The sequence below is a fragment of the Oreochromis aureus genome, linkage group 13 (genome assembly GCF_013358895.1).
Source record: "Oreochromis aureus strain Israel breed Guangdong linkage group 13, ZZ_aureus, whole genome shotgun sequence".
Lineage (NCBI taxonomy): Eukaryota > Metazoa > Chordata > Actinopteri > Cichliformes > Cichlidae > Oreochromis > Oreochromis aureus.
In genome coordinates this window covers 23206686-23226789 of record NC_052954.1, presented here as the reverse complement: position 1 = coordinate 23226789, position 20104 = coordinate 23206686, and the positions used below count along the sequence as shown (strand labels likewise).

Below are 20104 nucleotides of genomic sequence, written 5' to 3'. Positions count from 1 at the left end.
ATAATACCACAACAACTCATCTGTAAACTGGACAGACTGGGCCTCAGCACCTCCCTCTGCAACTGGCTGCTGGATTTCCTCAGCCAGAGGCCTCAAGCGGTGCGTGTGGGCAACAAGGTCTCAAACAGCATCACCCTGAGCACGGGGCTCCACAAGGCTGTGTGCTCAGTCCTCTGCTCTTCACCCTGCTGACACATGACTGCACACCAACCTACAGCTCCAACCACCTTGTGAAGTTTGCGGACGACACAACGCTGGTGGGGCTCATCACCAAGGGCGATGAGACTCACTACAGGAAAGAGGTTGAGCTCCTGACCACGTGGTGCAGAGACAACAACTTCCTGCTAAATGTTAGCAAGACCAAGGAGGTTATTGTCAACTTCCAGAGAGGCCACACCTGTCACCCCCATTGACCATCGACGGCGCTGCGGTGGAGAGGGTGAGCAGCACCAAGTTCCTGGGGTGCACATCAGTGAGGACCTCTCCTGGACCACCAACACAGCATCACTGGCCAAGAAAGCACAACAGCGCCTCTACTTCCTGCGCAAACTCAAGCGGGCAAGTGCTCCACCACCCATCCTGACCACATTCTACAGAGGAACCATTGAAAGCATCCTTTCCATCTGCATCACTGTGTGGGGCGGTAGCTGCACTGACTATAACAGAAAAGCTCTACAGCGCATTGTGAGAACAGCTGAGAGGATAGTTGGTGTACCACTCCCCTCCCTGCAAGACATCTACACCACTCGCCTTACCCGCAAAGCCATCACAATTGTCAACGATGCAACCCACCCCGCGCACTGTCTGTTCAGCCTCCTGCCCTCACCAACAGCTTCATCCACCAGGCTGTGAGACTGCTGAACTCTCTCCCCTCCCGGCTCCCAGCCAGCAGAACCACAGACTGGACCCTACCCCCCCCCCCGACACACACACACACACACACACACACTCCACAACAAGGAAACACTCTCTACATTCCTGACTGGAAACGACTACCTCTGCATTACAGTTGCACACACCTGCTGCTATATATTTTTAGTATTTTTTTAGCACTATTTATATTATTTATATTACTATTACTGCTGCTACAGTCTTATGTTGCATTAAAACAAAAACACTTACCAACCACAACCTGGGACTACGTCAAGTAGACTAGTACACTACTTTCCAGGGCGCACTGTGGAACACTTTATTATATGTTATGTGTAGGTCCTGTCTTGTTATATCCTGTATGTTACCTAAATGTTGTGCATCTGCACTTTATTGTTGTCTATGTCTACGCATGGGACAGTGTGAAACGTAATTTCAATTCCTTTGTATGGCAAGTACATCTGAAGACATTGACAAATAAAACTGACTTTGACTTTGACTTTGAATTGGGCTCTCAATATCCTGTTTAAATGTCTCTCCGTAATAATGTTTTTTTTTTTCCTTCTCATTCTCATTGTTTTCTTTGTATTATTGTAGATTCCTTGTTGTATAATATAAAGTACCTTGAGGCAACTGTTGTTGTGAATTAGCGCTGTGAATTGAATCTCCAACAGAGAGGGTAGCAGTACAGACAGTAACCGTTCCTCCATCATACCTATCTGGAACAAAGGTAAAACAGGTATATTTATTGCCAGCTCTCTCTACATGTAGACACTGTAGTCTTTGTATTTCAGTGTGTGAGCCAGAGCACGTGCTGGCTCCTGCTCATCCAGGAACAGTTTGTGTTGAGTGAGCAACTTTACAATCTTCTGAATGCAGTGGGTGACCAGTCCGCTTTGTATGACCTCTACTATAGTCTTATGTTTGACTGTTGCAGCGCAACAGTTAATTAAGAGAATTTTAATCTTAAAGATTAACATGCTAATCTTAAAGATTAACATGGAATAAAGTAATACATAATAATTATGTGTCTTTATTATGAATAAATATGAGTATTAGGTATAAAGAGAGCCATTTGGTGATGAAGGGGATGCTGTGATAGTGATACACCTTGAGCTGGGCTGTTTAATCAGCTGCATAGAGCTGCAGAAATATTCCACAATACTACTGTATGCAGAAGAATGATGCAGCCCAGGTCAGTCCTCAGGACACATCCACATGCACACATATACTTTTGCCTATTGTAGCAGTATGGCATTCTAGTTGGGAATGTCAAGACTGTATTTGCTAGGCATCAGCATGTTTGTAAAATTAGTATGAATAGGCTTATTTTGATACCATTGTTTTGAGCTACAGCCTTATTGAATTACCAACAAAGCCATATATTTATGATGAGGTAAACTTGGTTGTCTCTTTGGATTATGCTGACTGTCTCTAGCTGAATCTGCACTATTGTCTCAAGGTTTCTCACTGCATATTTCAGTGGGCGGTGTAATGGCCAAGGCCGACTCCCCAGACCTCCAATGCTGATTTTTCCAGCTCAGTGCTTTAGGAATGGACCTTGTCATCATGTTGGGAGAATTCTCAGCTTTCCATGCCCTTTACCCTTTCCTCTGCACGAACCTGAAAGCCAAGCCTACCCCACTGTGATCCTGGAGGGAGCTCTCTATCAGAGCTCTGCCTCCCAGGCTTCGGACTACCAAATTATCAAGAATCTGGATATCACACATGTAGTCAACACCAATAATGCTATTTTAAACACTATGCTACTAGAACCTGGTGGAGGCCCTGCCACTGACATCCAGCTTCATTAACACTGCACTTAAGTCTGAGCCTGGTCCACTGCAGTTTCAAAGAAAAAAGGGAATGCACAGCACCCAATGTGAACTTCCTGCGTCAGATACTGACTTATGAGGAGCAGCTGTTTGAGAGCAGACTTACCGCCTTAGACGACATCTGTCGATGACTGCGGGAAAAATGGGAACGGAAAGCAGTATACTTTTTTTTTCTTTTTAAGTGGAGACTGAGAACCTGCAGGGAAAACACTCGATCTTGGTTCACTATCCAAGTCCTCACTCTAAGATGTCTCATTTCAGATTATACAGATGTTGAATTTGTGACGTCTGTAAGCCTCAGTATAATACTTATGACATTTTGCTTGGTGACAGTTGATAGAACATGTAGCTTAATAAGGAAATTTTATTTAATTTTACATAAGAAAGGTTTATTCTCTTCAGTTTCACTCAGTGATGTAATGATGTGCTGATACTCAGAGACATACCACCTGTTTTGCAGTGTTGCTCATGTGGATATATAAGATGACAAAGGCTTGCAAATAGCCAGTGTTTATCACAGACATATACAGTCTGTAGTGTTTACACGGGGCATTTCAGCTGAGACATAATGCAGTTAACAATTTGCCCCTCTGCACACACACACACACACACACACACACACACAGACTTAGCTCCACCCTGTTGAATTCAGCTGCATGCAGAAGGAATTCACTCCCTACCATCCCACACTTTTTTTTTTTTTTTGTGAAGCTAGTAAGAATAATTTTTCTGGAATGTGGGAGGAAGATGATGAAAAACGTCTGTTCGTTCAATGTAAACGTTACAAAACTACACAAAACATCTGTTGAATGGAGATGCTGGGCCCGGAGTGCACATGCATACATGCAAAGTTGCGCACATAGGTTTTTAGAGAAAGAGGAGAAAGAAAATATCTATCTGCAGTCGAGTTTTAACACGTGGCATGTGACCTCACTGGAACGATTTCCACATTAAACCCCAAAATACTCATCCTCGGTCGTGTTGGTACGGGTCAACGCTATTACAGGCACCTCCCCTAGCAATTTACAAACGACAGCCCCCTAAGTTTTCAGAAGCAGGAGAGTGTATGCATGTGAGTCTGCACGTAGCATCCAGCCCCATCCTTTTAGAAATACAGCCCGAACCACCATATAGCCAACAGTGCACCGAATCATCACAGACAGGAAGAGCCACCGGACCGAGTCTCCGTCTTCAGACCGTTAACTTCACTGAATCGGTGTGGGCTTCAGGGAGTGACCCCGACGGCTTCTGCTACAGGATGCTATCGATTAGGTGACTATCGACCCCTTGAGTGAGATAAGAAATGTAGGCTTATCTAGAAAATGTGTTTACATTTCAGATAGTTACCAGTTTACAGATTACGTCTTTTCACAGTGTTTGTCGCTGTTACCAACAGCAACCGTTGTTGCTGGCAACTGATTTGCAGTGCGAGCTTTGAGCTAGCGGCAATGAAAAGTAGATCAAAAGTAAGCCAAGTTTTCGGTTTCTGTGTTATGGGTCAAAACAAAGATTATACTGCTAAACTAAGCAGGAGGCAATGAGATGACCAGAACCAGTTAGTTAAACTAGAAAATAGCAAGAAAAGAAAACGTAACCTGGCTTCTCCCTGTGAAACTTCAGCTAGCTTTAGTTTTCCGGCATTCCAGCGCAATGCAGCGTGGGATGCTTCTACCTTCACTTTGCTTTATGCCTCATTTAACAGCCTCTATACATTTTATTTGTTAATGGCAAACATTTTTCACATTTAGTCTGTCATATTTCATACTGAGTAATCACATAGTCTTATGGCAACCAGGAGATAAAATGTCATATCGAGCTACAAACTTTGTTTATATGCAAGTCCGATTTACTTAATGTAATTAAATGTAACTTCCTCCCCAAAACAACACCAACCAAGAAGTAAAAGCCTTCCTGCTGCTGTTCAGTCTCCAGCATTCATTGACTGAGTTTTGCAGGTAATATCAGACTCCATCGGGCAGTGTGCAGTCCTCACACAGGAGGGAGGGGCGAAGACGTGGCAGTCCTCTTCCATGCACGTCCTCTGCTATCTGACTCCATAGCTTCATGCCCAGGAAAACTTGGAGACATTTTGTGTGATGAAGGAAGTTTCTCAGGGCAGATTCTCAAAAATAAAATTGTTTTTGTCAGGAGCAGGTTATAACTTGTTATAACGTATTGCGAAGCCAGTTAGGCTATTAAAATTGTGCTTTTTTTGTCTGGGTGTTGTTTGTTTCATTACGTTTCCCCCCTGTATTTATCTTAAATCCTTCCTTCCTTATGTATACTATGGATTAGTTATGTTCTCATCATAACAGGTAAATAAGTTTTAGAGTTTGTTTAAAAAAGGTACTAAATATGCACCAACATCTAATTGTCTATAAGGATTTCGAGTTTTCTTTTAACACTTAATTCACTCTCATTGTGGCTGTTGCTGCTGCCCAGTCCAGCATTTACAGCCCTATAGCTGAAAGTTGATTAGGAAAGCAGGGAGTGGTGCAAGTGACATGACAGGATAAAGGCAAGTAAACTAGCAAATTGCTTTATCACATGACTTTATGGATTTACATCCATGCAAGGAATTTTAAGGGTGGATACTTTTGAGGTAACGCGATCCCTGTGTTCCGACCAAAAGGAGTTGCCTTTTAGATTACACATGAACTGGTTTCTAGGTCAGTAAGACTTTGTTTTTTTTCTTAGTTTTTTTTTTTTTAATATGGGATTTACCAACATGCTTATTAACACAATCACCTCCTTTCACTTCCATGTGTGGCATGACCAGAACACTTGGTTTGAAATGAGAAATGTTCAATATACAGCTATCATTTTTACATCACAGTTAACTGAGTGTGAAAGAAGATTGTAGTAATTACCCTATCACTACACCGGGTACAATAATTGCATTCTTCAAAACTTTTATCTTGGAAATCAGAAAGCGGAAGAGGCATATTTATGGCTTTTTAAGTGGCGGCACACATTATGCAGTTGCAGAAGTAGCTTGGTAGCAGGTAGGATAATGGTAAGTTGTGTCTTGCTTCAGGTTTTTTTTCCTCCCTCTCTGCTTCCTCCTGCTGACCTAAATTGAAATCCCATATGAAGTCCCTCTATTTTTTATTCTCATACAAGACTTGCCCTTGTGGCAGAGTCAAACCTGCCTCAGCCTGCTGCTGGCTTACACTGAATAGTTTATGCACGCTTCATGACCTTCATTTTGCCTGTGCGCTTATGGGTGTGTGTGTGTTTGTGTTTACACTGTATTTATAACAAACCATCTCACTTGGCCAAGCAGGAGGCGTTTTCTAATGTGGGGAATTTTTTGGTCTTGATTCTTTTGGCTTAATTTCTTTCCAAAACTTTTGTCCAAGTCTGCACTCTTGCTATTTTTCTTTTGAAAAACAAAAAGCCAAAATGTGCTATGCCACAGGCCAACATGGTTCAGCAGTTCAGTCTTAGTAGTTTGGAATTTTTAGTACATTCTTGAGATAAATAAGTGATCTAATTTTGATGCTGATCATGGCATGTGGCATGTTGTGGACATCCCAAGATATTTAAAAGCAAAATTCTTGCACATTTGCCCTGAATTTCTGTTATGTGGGTAAGAAAAAAAATTAGCACCACAATAAAATTTGCTTGGATGAAGACTATTTGAAGTATAAAGAAGTGCGTGTGAGAATGCACGACGGAGTCATGCATTCTCCTGTAATTTGTGGCTGCAAGAAGCAAAAGATCACAGTGCTGCTGTCCCAGGCCTAACTGCCAGCCACAAAGCTAAACCAGACATACAGTATTTTAGCGGTGTGTCTGGTTTAGCTCTTTAATTATATGACTAGAATAAATGGGATTAAGGTGATACCTTAAGATAGAAATTAAAATGTCTTCAAAATAGGTAGTTAATTCATTTCATTTCACATACCTAACATCCAGTCATAGAGTTTTGGTATGCTCACTCAGAAGAAATAATGCTCCAGATCTTCTAGACTGGACTGGATGTGTGGAATATCATGTCTTAAATGGTGCTATCAGCTACAGTTTGGAGTTTGAAGAACTTACAGTGGAGGGGTAGGGATGGAGTGAAGGACCAGTGTTCTAGATGAAGTATAAATGACGGCAAGTAACCCTGAAAGGAGATTATCAAAATTTGCAAAAGGGGTTTTTAAGCAGGTGTCTTATTTTGGGTATGTCAGATTGTGACATGTCAGTCATGTAGCATCACAATGGGATGATCAGTGATGGAGAGGTATGGCAGGATGTAATAAAAACAGCGCTTCCTTTTACCTGATGCCCAACTGGATCTAAGTCATCTGCAGAGTTTGGCAGGTGGAAAAGTCATTTATAGTCCTTACTGGAGTTTAATGCAAAGTAAACTCTAAATGAATGACTCTTTTAATCTCCACATTTTATTAATTTAATGTTCTTCTCTCACATTTGGTCAGAATGGAGCTGCCGTGTTATTGTTTATTGTTGCTGAGCTGCCTGCAGTCGCTCTCAGCCCACGCTGACTTCTTCACTTCTACAGGTAAAAGACTTGTGTTATGTTACTACACACACACAAGGCCAAGAAATTTTAAAGCTCGTACTGATTTTATAAGATTAGTATAGTTTATAATTTCAGTGTTTGCAGTTAATATGTGTTTGTTTCTTTCAGGCCAGATGACAGATCTGTTGTACACAGAAAAAGATCTTGTCACCTCTTTGAAGGACTACATCAGAGCAGAGGAGAGCAAACTAGAGCAGATCAAACGGTGAGTTTGTCAACTCCTGGGTGTGATTTGCTGCTGGGGGCATTTCTCCCTTCTCGTTGTCATGTCCTTGCTTCTGCTAAATTATTTGTATGCCAGTGCAACAGTCAACCAAGCACTGCAATTGCTCGCTAAAATAGAGAGAAATAAAAAGGATACAGAGTACAGAAACATTCCAACTGTGTCAGCCACATGCCTGATCATTTCCATCAGAATCCCTTACAAAGCTGACATATGCAGCTTCTTATTTCAACTTGTTTGACTGCAGTTATGCACCGGGCAGCTGTCTCACATCTCACAGTTGAAATGTATAAAAAGATCAGCCCTAACCTGACCCTCATTCACTGGATGAAGTTAGGACCTGTGATCCGTGATACTTTAGGACACGTTACAGAGCCGAGTCAGCAGTAAAGGAGGATTTAATTCTGACAGCTTTATTGTTTATTGGGTTTATTGTTGTTGGATTGGATTTGGATTATAATATTGACTGATAATATTGCAGTTATTAACTTCATTTAAAAAATAATTTACAAGTCTCTATAAACATTGTGGTTAGCTCTGTGTTTAATTTCTGAAGTTGCTTTCCTGAAACTCCATAAATATTATATATGACAGCTGTAATAATAGCTAGCTTGCTTGCAAGTGTAATCAACACACTTTTCTCCATATTACCTTTTTTTGTGATAGGTGGGCTGAAAAATTGGATTCCTTGACAGTTACTGCCACGCAGGACCCTGAAGGCTTTCTGGGACACCCTGTGAATGCCTTCAAACTGATGAAGAGGTTGAACACAGAGTGGGGGGACCTGGAGAGTCTTGTGCTCCGTGACACCACTGGAGGTATGAACAGTAAAGCCCAGGTTCAAATAATAACACTGTAATATTTGGTTTTCTAAATGAGTGGTAAAAACTTAGAAAATAGTAAGAAATAATGTGAAAATAGCTGAAAGTATTTCTTGTTTGCTTTCCCTGGCCCAGGACTATTGTGAAATTTCAAAGCATTTTCTAATGACTACAATCAGAGGATTAAAACTGAGAATAAATTATCAATTATCCACTTTAACTGTAGAAGTCTCTATGCTAATTTTAATCATATCAAAGAATATCTTAACCAGTTTTCACATCCATTTAGTGTCATTGCCTTATCAGAAACTTGGATCAATATGGAAAAAGGAACAGACTTTGAACTGGAGGGTTATGAATTCACATTTATAACTAGGCGAAACAAAGGAGGAGGAGGAGTGGCCTTGTATGTGGACAAAGCCTTGAAATTTAATGTGGTGAAAAAGATGACGATGGTGATTGATAATGTACTAGAATGTATTACAGTTGAAATTTGTAAAGAAAAAAGTAAAAATGTAATCATTAGCTGTATATACAGAGCTCCAAGTAGTAGTATTGAGACATTTAAAGACTGGATAGAAGAAACATTTATTGAAATAGCTCACAAAAAGTTTTCATTTGTGGAGACTTCAATATAGATTTGCTGAACCCAAATAAACATATAACCACTGAGGAATTTATAAACACAATGTACTGTATGAACCTATTCCTAAAATTACTAGACCTACCAGGATCACATCACATTGTGCAACTCTCATAGACAACATTTTTACAAATGACATTGAAAATAAGACTGTAAGTGGACTCCTGATTAACGACATAAGTGACCATCTTCCAATTTTACAATCTATGATAGGAATTACAAGATCAATGAAATGGACAGTAAAAAAGAGTACAGACAGTAAGAACAGAAGAAAGAATGAATGCATTTAAAAAGATTTATTGAAAGAGAACTGGGGTGAAGTATATCAGGAACAGGACATTAATAGTGCGTATAATGAATTCCTTAGAATATTTACATTACTGTATAATACCAACTGTCCAATAAAACAATATAGTAGGAAACATAAATATATGGACTGTCCATGGATAACAAAAGGTCTGCAAAATGCATGTAAAAGAAAAATGCTCTATACAGAGATTTCTTAAGAACGAGAACTAAAGATGCTGAAATCAGATACAAAAGATATAAAAACAGGTTAACTAATATACTTAGATATAGTAAAAAGGAATACTATATGAAGCAATTACATATAAATAGAAATAATAATAAAAGATTATGGGAAATACTAAACAATGTTATAAAACGTGGGACTGGACAAAATAACTATCCCAAGTATTTCATTTGTAATGACCATGAAGAATACAATATGGATGTTGTGGCAAATGGTCTCAATGAATTCTTTGTAACTGCTGGACCAAATTTAGCAAGAACAATCACTGATCCTGGGAAAGCACAGGAAAAATCGGATACACTGATTGACAGAAATCCATATTCTATGTTTCTTACAGCCGTTGACGAAAATGAAGTTTTTGAAATTGTCAAAAAGTGTAAAAATCAGAAATCTTTGGATTGTAATGATATTGACATGATAGTGGTTAAAAGAGTCATTGAGGCTATTATAAAACCGTTTACATACATCTGTAATTTATCATTTCAAACTGGTCGATTTCCAGACAGAATGAAAATAGCAAAAGTTATACCTCTATACAAATCTGGCAACAAACACCATTTCACAAACTACAGGCCTGTCTCTTTATTACCTCAATTCTCAAAAATTCTTGAAAAACTGTTTAAAAACCGACTGGAAAAATTTATAGATAAACATAAACTACTCACCGAGAGTCAGTACGGATTCAGATCAAGCAGATCAACATCATTGGCACTATTAGATTCAATAGAATACATCACAAATTCCATAGACAAAAAGCAATATGTGGCTGGGTTATTCATAGACTTGTCAAAGGCATTTGACACTATAGATCATAATATATTAATAAGAAAACTGGAACGTTATGGTGTCAGAGGGGTAGCTTTAGATTGGGTCCAGAGTTATTTAGGTGACAGGAAGCAGTTTGTGAAATTAAATGGTGGTTGTTCCTTATGTATGGACATTGCTTGTGGTGTACCCCAAGGGTCAGTTTTGGGTCCAAAATTCTTCAACTTGTACATTAATGACATCTGTAAAGTGTCCAAAGTATTAAAAATGGTACTCTTTGCTGACGATACAAACATTTTTTGCTCTGGTGATGATCTGCAGAATTTATTGGAGGATATGACTAATGAAATAAGTAAAGTGAAGTTCTGGCTTGATAAAAACAAATTATCATTAAATTTGAATAAATCTAAACTTATGTTATTTGGAAATAGTAGTTTAAATACAAATGCAAAGATTCAAATAAATGGTGTTGATATTGAAAGAGTCAGTGAAAATAAATTTCTGGGGTAATAATAGATGAAAAACTTAACTGGAGAGCTCACGTAAGATATATTCATTCCAAAGTATCACATAGCATTGCAATACTAAACAAGGCAAAGCAGGTATTCGACAGAACATCACTTCATATTCTCTACTGTTCACTGGTTTCACCATACTTAAGCTATTGTGCAGAGGTCTGGGGCAATAACTATAAAACCACATTACATTCACTTTTACTCTTCAAAAAAAAGCAATTCGAATCATCCACAATGCAGGTTATAGGAACATACAAACTCACTATTTTGCAGTCTGAAATACTGAAAATTGACGATCTAGTGAAATTCCAAACAGCACAAATTCTATTCAAAGCAAAAATAAAGAACTGCCAGGTAATATTCAGAGTATGTTTTTTGAAAGAAGGAAGCTATAATTTAAGGGGTTTTGTAACTTCAAAACAGGGAAGGTACGTACTACAAGAAAAGGCTTTTGTGTTTCTGTTCATGGGGTGAAACTGTGGAACAGTCTGAATATGGAATTAAAGCAATGTCCAAACATAAAACAGTTCAAAAAGAGTTATAAAAATATGATCTTCTCGAACTATAAAGAAAAGGAAAATATTGAAATTAAGTGAATGTCTCTATTTAAAAAAAAAATAAAATAAAAAAAAAAAATGCAAAAATAAATAACAATTAAAAAAAAAATAAAAAATTCATGATGTAACATTATAGCATAAAGTAGATCAGAAATCTGTTCACTATTTCTATTACAAATTATATCAGTAAGGAAGCTGACTAAATATTAACTGATAATTTATGGCAACGGGGTGGGATTAAATAAGTGTTTACTTCTTCCCACTCCCTTTCAACATGTAAATTAATCAGAATGTTCTTTGGGGGTGTTTTTGTATGTATTTTGTATAGTGTATATATATATATATTTTTTTTTTTTCTCTCTCTCTTATTTTCTTTTCTAAATGTACCTGTATATTGTTCACATGTTGAAATAAAAATTACCAACCAACCAACCAATGTTGGAACCACCACTAGACTGTCTTAACTGGTTTAAGCTTGTATTATAGGTTCCTCTTTCAAGAGTGCCGGGGTCTTTTGAAAGCAGTGTCAGAAAAAGTGCAACACAGAAGTACACTAAAACATTGACTTGTTTGTGTTAGCTGTGTATGGATGGATGAAACTCCCATCTAACTGTTCACCTCATGAAATTTTAAGAGAAAGTATTAAATGTCATTTTGAGTGATTAATATGCCCACACATAGAATACTTTATCGTGCCATTTTTCTCAGGATTTATTTCCAACCTGACCATCCAGAGACAGCACTTCCCAACTGATGAGGACCAGACTGGAGCTGCCAAAGCTCTCATCCGGTTACAAGACACTTACAGACTTGATGCCAACACCATCTCTACAGGAAACTTACCTGGTAAAATCCTCTGAGCAGTTGCATGTCACACATACCTGGCATAAAGTTCGCATGCCCGTGGGCCTATTTGTTCATTAAGGATTCAAATGAACAGATGTAAAGACAAAGTAATTGCCACAAAAGTCACAATAAATGGACTATGTGAATTTTTGGGGGGAGGGTTTGATCGTTTTCTGATTTCTTTTTCCCCCTCCTGTGTGTATTCCATACTAGGAGTGAAATACAAGAGCCACATGACAGCAGAGGACTGTTTTGAGCTGGGGAAAATTGCCTACTCCGATGCCGATTACTACCACACAGAGCTGTGGATGGCCCAGGCCCTGAAACAGCTCGATGAGGGAGAGGAGTCCACTTTAGATAAGGTGACAGTGATCGACTACCTCAGCTACGCCATTTACCAGCAGGGGGAGATGGAGCGTGCAATGGAGTATACAAAGAGGTTGATTGAACTGGGTGAGTCTCTTCATATTCTGAAGAATTAAGAAGTAAGACTGTAATAGTGTGGAACTTGCTTTAATTTGGCCAAACAAAATAAATTATTGTTGGGTATTTTAAGCTGCAAGGTTTAGACTGAAGGACAGGCTAAACAGAGGTGAGACACAGGTCAACATTTCCAAGCCAGACAGACATAAACAGTTCAGGCAGTTGCTATGTTTGGAGCATAACATCTGTGCTGTAACAAATCTGTGGAGTCTTGTCTCAAAACGCTGCTGCTTATACCAGCGAAACAGTTATCTGTATAGCACAATTCAGATAGAGGTGAAATCTATTTTTTAGAAATGACCTAGTATTTTTTTTTAGAGACATGTCATTTGTCCCCTTTTATTTATTGACGTTATTGATTTAACAGGAATAAGAGTAACAGTAACTGAAAGCACCCTCAGCACACTTAGATTGAATTCTGGGAACAGTTAAAAGATCTGCACCTGATGACTTGAGAGGTCTTATTGGGTTATAGACACCCAGCAAGTGAGAGATGTACTTGTGGGGGGCAAATCACTGAGTGCTTTATGAACTAGTAGAAGGATTTAAAACAATCAAAGCTCAAAACCAACAGAGTGTGAAATAGCTTCCTTACCCGAGCTGCTGTCTCCATCACACCTCTTTGCCAATCAGTGCACCAATTCAAAGGACTATAACCAGCTACACACACACAAACACTTCTTAGGTCTGTGACCTTATGTTCGCACACCCACCCTTTTCTTCAGAGACTACTAGTATGAGAAGTTGCACACAAAGCCACTTTAAAGCGCTGAGCTATTTTTTAGTAGAAATATTTATACTTTCATATTCTGTAGTAACTATAGCAACCATTTGTACTATTGTTTTCTTCTGTCCAAGAAAGTGACACTGGCAGCTATCAGTTTAGCAGTAGTAAACAGTCCCCTTGCTGTTATTTTGAAAGTTATGTTGCTTCTTGTGTCATGTCCTGCTAAAAGGGTGCCAAAGCACGCGAAGGACATTGTCCCAATGGAACCAATGTCTCAGACTGCAGCTTTTGACAGTAGTCCTCCATCTGAGTTGAAGTCATCATTACTGACTGATGGCATATATTTGTCATGTTAGAAGCTTTGTTGTTGTGATGGCTGGCATTGTGACAGTTTTAGTTTGCATTGCTGCTTGTCATCCCCACTGATGTTTTTTTTCCTGGTTTTTCACACGTAGACCCAGAGCACCCGCGTGGCAAGAGCAACCTGAAGTACTTTGAGTTTCAGTTGGAGAAGCAGAAAAAGGCTGCAGAGGAAGAAGCTCCAAAACAGAAGGAGCGCGAGAAAAGAGAAACAGCTGAGAAGAAGAAGAAGCAGAAGAAGTCCAAAAAGGCTTTCTCTCTGATCCCAGAAAGGGAGAAATATGAGATGCTTTGCCGTGGAGAGGGTATCAAAATGGTGAGGAAGAGGAAGAGCTGAACGCAATTTATAACTTGCATACTGCAACTCAGTTTTAGCTTTTTGTGTGCTCTTTTCTTTTCTCTAAATCAGACGCCTCGTAGGCAGAGCAGGTTGTTCTGTCGTTACTACGATAACAATCGTAACCCCAGTTTACTGCTGACGCCCGTCAAACAGCAGGATGAGTGGGACCGCCCCTACATTGTTCGCTACCTTGACATCATCTCTGATGCAGAAATTGAGAGAATCAAGCAGCTGGCAAAACCACGAGTAAGCAGTTCAGATTTTAGGATTTCATAGGTGGTTTGGGATGTCAAAGGATGGGAGGTCAAAGCTGTTATTAGCAACACATACTTTCCCATCTTTATGTGTTTATCTGTGTGTGCTTCACAGCTACGCAGGGCAACCATCTCCAACCCCATCACAGGAGTGCTGGAGACAGCTTCTTACAGGATCAGTAAAAGGTAAGACAGAGCATGATGATGAGGAGGAGAAAATCTTATTTTCCCCCTCAATAACTGAGCCCTCATCTTCTTCTGTACTCCCGTCTGATCATAGCTGCATGTTTCTGCCCTTCATAAAGGCCATCCTAAAGGCTCTTGAGCTGAAGCACTCTCTCCTGCTGAGAATAAGTTTTCTAAAAATAAAGAAACATCTGTAGCTTTTTTTTCTCCAAATAATACAGAAATGAAAGGCAAATGCTAAATTACTAATGCGACTGAATATGTAGCTATTTGTGGAAGAGTTGGATTACACAACTCTTTTTGAGGACCTTTTTATGGGTCTGTTTCTGCTCAAGTGTCTGCTCCATGGAGGTAACACATGAAGGTAGCAGAGGGGAAAGATATTACTTATTTACTAGTTGATACTAACATTATTTCTTTTGTGAGCTGCCTTTTCTTTCCCTCTTTTTCTCCTTATTATGTTTTGTCCGTCCTTGTGCATGTGTGCTTCCGCAGTCCATTTTCCTTCCTTCTTTGATACTGCTCTTCCTGCTTCTACGTGTCCTGCTGTTGGAAATGCTGTAGTTAACGGGAGCCGTGGTGACTGAAACCCATTCAAGAAAATCTCTGTGAGGTAAGGGGTCAAAGATCACTTAGAAGGACTCTCTCCCTTCCCCTGCTCATTTGACTTCACATCTATACCAGGCTACCTGAGCTTTCCCGTGCTGGATTTTTATGTCCCATAGCATTGTTTAGAAATCACTTTCCAATACAAGGCCATTTTTCTGTAGTTCTTCATCTTGTATAAGTTCTGTTTTAAAAAAGAGACATTCTGAAACATCAAAAACCTATGTAGTGCAGATAAATGACCGTCCAATTTTTATAGATGCCTTGCTCACTGTTTTAAATTCAAATTTAAATCCCATCCTAAAAATAGCACGTTAGCAGCCCACCAAAACCCCATGCTTTCTTTGGTTTTACTGCAGTTGGTAATTAATGTGTGCGGGTGCCAGGGTGTGGTGTTTCTTTTGAAGTTTTGTATGCGTGCATGACAGCCGGCACGTCTTTCTAACTTGAGTGAACTTGAGGTAACAGACAGATGGAAGAAATCAGAACAGTTTGAACCCTATTCAAACGACTGCAAGAGACTTAAGGAAAGAATCCACTGGCTGATGCTTCATTCAATATCCATTTATAAAATATGACCTGTACAAACTGTGAATGAAAAAAGATGACACACACAGACACACGTGTTAATGCTGATCTGCAGGCATTCTTAAAAACATGATGAAGAAGCTATATGGGTGAAGAATCATCTCGCTGCCTTTGTAACGTCTTAAAAAAACGTGCTTTCCTCAGCCCACATTTGAGTGTGTTGGAATTGTCTCTCATATGATGGCAACTGCAACTTTGTGTTAAGAGGTTGGACATTTTTATTTTGTTTTAGTGGATATTATGGCCAGAAAGAAATATTTTATCTAGTCCTAAACCACACTATAGAAATATCTTCAAAGATATTCATTAGATATTGTAAATCTGGATATTGTTCCCATTTTCCATTCCCTTTGCCACCTCTACTTTGCTTCTCTATCCTAATATTGCCATGTACAAACTCACGTTGCTTTTTGTTGGCTTTTGATTCCAAGTTTCCTGCGTAGCATGTCTCTCAGAAGAAAATTTTACTACCATCTAGTGGATAAAATGTGTGTCTTACCGAAATATGTTGCCCATGCTGTTTCATTCTTAGTTTCTCTGCTTTCCTTTCTATATTCCAGTGCTTGGCTCACTGAGTATGATGATCCAATGATTGAAAAGATCAATGACAGAATTGAAGGTGTCACCGGGCTTGAAATGGACACTGCAGAAGAGTTACAGGTAAAAAAGTTATTTCAAAACCAACAAAAATCTGTACATGACCACCAAAGCAAATATGGAGCAAACAAGTTTCCCTTGCCTCCTTTGTACATCTGTTAGAAACTGATTTTTTACATTTATGTGTCTGCAGGTTGCAAATTATGGTGTTGGAGGTCAATACGAACCTCACTTTGACTTTGGAAGGGTACGTTCTTTTTCAGTTTGCCACAGTTAATGTACTGTTGCATTAATGTAATAGGATGTTTAATATGGTATTGGTTATCTCCGTACAGAAAGATGAGCCAGATGCCTTTAAAGAGCTGGGAACTGGGAATCGTATTGCAACGTGGCTTTTCTATGTGAGTAATCACCCCTTTGGACGAGAATTAACCTTATTTTATTTATTGAAGTTTGAATTTTATCATACTAACTGCCTATGCTGGTACTGAAAGTAATTTAGCAGTCACTGACACAGTCATTGTTATAATAAAGCAGACACTGTTGACTTGTAAGTGCGCATATTTGATAATACTGAGAAAACTATCTCATTAAGTTTCAGTATACAAATTAAGAATGAACTCTGTCACTGCACATAGTGCTAGCAAAGGGCTAGCATAGTATCAAGGGCTAGCTTTCATCTGTGACTATGGGCTTTTTTAGTGTCTTTGCTGTGATAGAACAAACTCTACTCTGCTGATGTGATAAGGGAAACATAGCATCTCAATTCTCAATTCAAATACCATACATTTAATCTTATTAATTAATGGTAAAGAACTCCTGACTCCTGACCTTGAAACAGTGTCACAAAGTTATTGCATTTACATGAGTAAGGGGCCATGCTTGTTAGTCATGAGGAACACAGGTAAATTTGGAAACAGGAGGATTTTATTTTACTCAAAAAATGCACAAAACTATTTACACATATTACATTTTGAAAAAGTTCTAGGAACCTCAGCAAAAGCGGTCAAATAATCTGAACTCAAATCAGGCTCATAAATTAACAAACAGAGTAATATAGTGAACTAACTGCTTAAACAAAACCAAACGCAAGTGAGCAGAAATTGACTCAGCAAACAGGAAACAAATGGAAACTTAAGTCCTGGCTGATCACACCAACTTAGACACACGGGGAAGCAAAATAAATAATGATCTGTTATCCAGAGAAACCACATACTGTAGCAGCTAATTTAACAGCTACTTCAGCATAAATAATACATTGAACATAAGATTAAACGTGTTAACAGTGTTTACTTTACAAAAGTTAATTAAATCTGCATGCTACACACAAGAACTATTCTATCTTCAACTTCATTTTATATGAAACTAAGGATCTCATATAAGTTGGATAAATTACACTGCTGGATTTTTCTTCTGTCTCTGTTGTAGATGAGTGACGTATCAGCAGGTGGAGCCACAGTATTCCCAGATGTTGGTGCAGCAGTTTGGCCTCAAAAGGTAAATGTTCATATTATTCCTCTTATAAATCTCCGTAAATATTGATTTTCCAGCTAATCCTATGATGTAACAAACTGAAGAATTTTGTAAAAAGGTCACAGATGTCCATAATAAAGTACATAATAAACTAGAAAAATATACTTATTCAAGCACTTTTTCTCTCCAAAACACATTTTATTATTGGTAAAGGAGCGTTTTCATCCAATATAAGCTCATTTAGCATAATTAACTGCCAAACTGTTCATAAAAGGAGTCTTTTGTGTGCCCACATGCTCTTATAATGTTTTTAACTGCCAATTTAACAATCCCAATATAGCGAAAGAACACATGTATTTAAATTTTGCTTTATTTATCATTTCACTTCTGAGAAATCTGTTGCAAGTACTTTAGGAGACCGAGTCTCTGAGATGATGTGCAGAACTACTTAACCTCTGGTGCCTGTTTGTTTTCCAGGGTACTGCAGTGTTCTGGTACAATCTGTTTGCCAGTGGGGAGGGAGACTACAGCACTCGACATGCAGCTTGTCCAGTGTTGGTGGGCAACAAGTGGGGTGAGTTTGATTGTTCTTGTTGGCTATAAAGCCATCTACCTGAGTAAGCATTGTATAAAAGAATAGTGCTTGATTTGAGGACTTGGGGATTTTGGATGATTTTGAGACACCAACGCAAGGTCCAGCTTCTGTTGACCCTGTGTCCTCCACCTCCCTCAACTCTTTTTACACTTTTAAGCATTAAAATTATATTTAACAATTAAGACAATGCCATTTAAAAAGTCTGAAAAAGACATTTTAGTGTCAATCACTGCTTGATTAATAATGTTACTACACTGGCCAAAATAATAGTGATTTTACAAATGTTTTACATATTTAAATGTGTGTGTGTGTGTGTGTGTGTGTGTGTGTGTGTGTGTGTGTGTGTGTGTGTGTGTGTGTGTGTGTGTGTGTGTGTAAGACTGGGCTTATGATTAATCTATCTTTGTATTTTTCTTTCCATTGTCAGTATCAAACAAGTGGATTCATGAAAGAGGCCAGGAGTGGAGGCGACCTTGTGGCCTAAGTGAATCTGAATGATGGTCCTCATCACCTACGTGCCCCTCTCTTCCCCTCCTTGTGAAACACCCAGGACTAAAGAACTCTGCTGCAGATCACAGCATGATGATGGATACACATGGATACAAAGAGTCTAAATGGCTCACCTCCTTTCTATAAACACTGACTTGTGTTTTTTTTCCTCTCGCTCTCCACTTGTTAGTCAGTTTCAGAGACTGTTTTGGTTAATGTCAAACTCCTGGACTGTATTGGCATTAAGGTGCCAAAGTGACATGTTCATAAGGTTTTGTTGGATGGTTTTGAGAAACACTTGAGCCCCTTTGTTTGCACTCTGAATGAACCTTATAAAATACTAAACTGCATCAGAGATGTTTGTCTTTCCTGACAAGTCAGTTTGATGTTCAGGTTGAGCTTTCCCTGGCAAACACTCCAAAGAATTGAAAATTATGACCATAATCCAGGATTGTGGGGGGTTGGTGGAAAAATAAACACTTTATTCTCTGTAAGCTGTGTAAAGATCCAGAACTGGTTTTAGTTACTTGCAGTCTATGCAGTACATTATCACATGTTGCTGATCTGCCTAAATGCCACTGTTTATCACTCATTGTTGCAAAATGTATTGTGCACACATGCATGGGTACACTTACAGAGAGGTGCATACACCCCGATACTGCATAACATTAATTTTATATTTATGTGTTTTTCCTGGATTTAATCCTCATTGTCTTAGTGTTATGTGAGGGGGAAAAACAAGCAGATGCACTACATTTTCCCATAACGGAGTCAAATAGTGATTCTTTAGGGTAGGTTTGGAAGAGTGTGACCAATGCTTTCAGTGTATATAATGTGTTGGGTTTTTCAAGAAAGAGGCATTTTATTTATATGTCCTAAAAACAATTTTATGTTGTTTATGCTTTAAATGGAAAAAACAATGTTTTCTTTTTTTCTTTTCTACAATAAACTACGTTACAATAAAGAAGATGATCAACTGTCCTTCTGCAGTGTGTGTGTGTGTGTGTGTGTGTGATGGGAATTTTCTTTGGGGGGTGAGGGGGGTATGACGGCATCACGTGACCGACCAATACTAATGATACCGTCTGTTGTTCATCTGTGGCAACCAGGGCCAGACGTCTGTCAGGTTGGGAGGACAAGGGCAAGCGTGAGAGAGTGAGACAAAAGAAGGAGCAGCTCTGTGAAAAGAGGAACTTTTTTTTCCCTGTGCTCAGCAGTTAGACCTAAATCTCCTATAGTCTGAAGGAAAACATTTGAGTTTCGAC

General features: G+C 38.9%; 1 protein-coding gene across 1 annotated transcript; it reads left to right on the top strand.

Annotated features, from left to right (window-relative positions):
- Nucleotides 1–3748: 3748 nt before the first annotated feature.
- Nucleotides 3749–19820, top strand: p4ha1b (prolyl 4-hydroxylase, alpha polypeptide I b). The gene is made up of 15 exons (XM_031742270.2): nt 3749–3977; nt 7136–7218; nt 7348–7444; nt 8129–8280; nt 12004–12141; nt 12355–12594; nt 13807–14027; nt 14121–14297; nt 14421–14491; nt 16246–16345; nt 16476–16529; nt 16618–16683; nt 17711–17779; nt 18233–18329; nt 18778–19820. Exons 1-15 carry the CDS (start codon nt 3772–3774, stop codon nt 18846–18848), a joined length of 1842 nt encoding a protein of 613 aa, XP_031598130.2. The 5' UTR covers nt 3749–3771; the 3' UTR covers nt 18849–19820.
- The last annotated feature ends 284 nt before the right edge of the window (nt 19821–20104 follow it).

What these genes read in the sequence shown, in the direction of transcription:
- p4ha1b (XM_031742270.2), top strand. Translation starts at nt 3,772, where the DNA reads ATGCATGTGAGTCTGCACGTAGCATCCAGCCCCATCCTTTTAGAAATA. An exon ending in GTGGAGAGGGTATCAAAATG is followed by an intron (nt 14,028 to 14,120) that starts GTGAGGAAGAGG and finishes TCTCTAAATCAG; the next exon opens with ACGCCTCGTAGGCAGAGCAG. An exon ending in GTTGGTGGGCAACAAGTGGG is followed by an intron (nt 18,330 to 18,777) that starts GTGAGTTTGATT and finishes TTCCATTGTCAG; the next exon opens with TATCAAACAAGTGGATTCAT.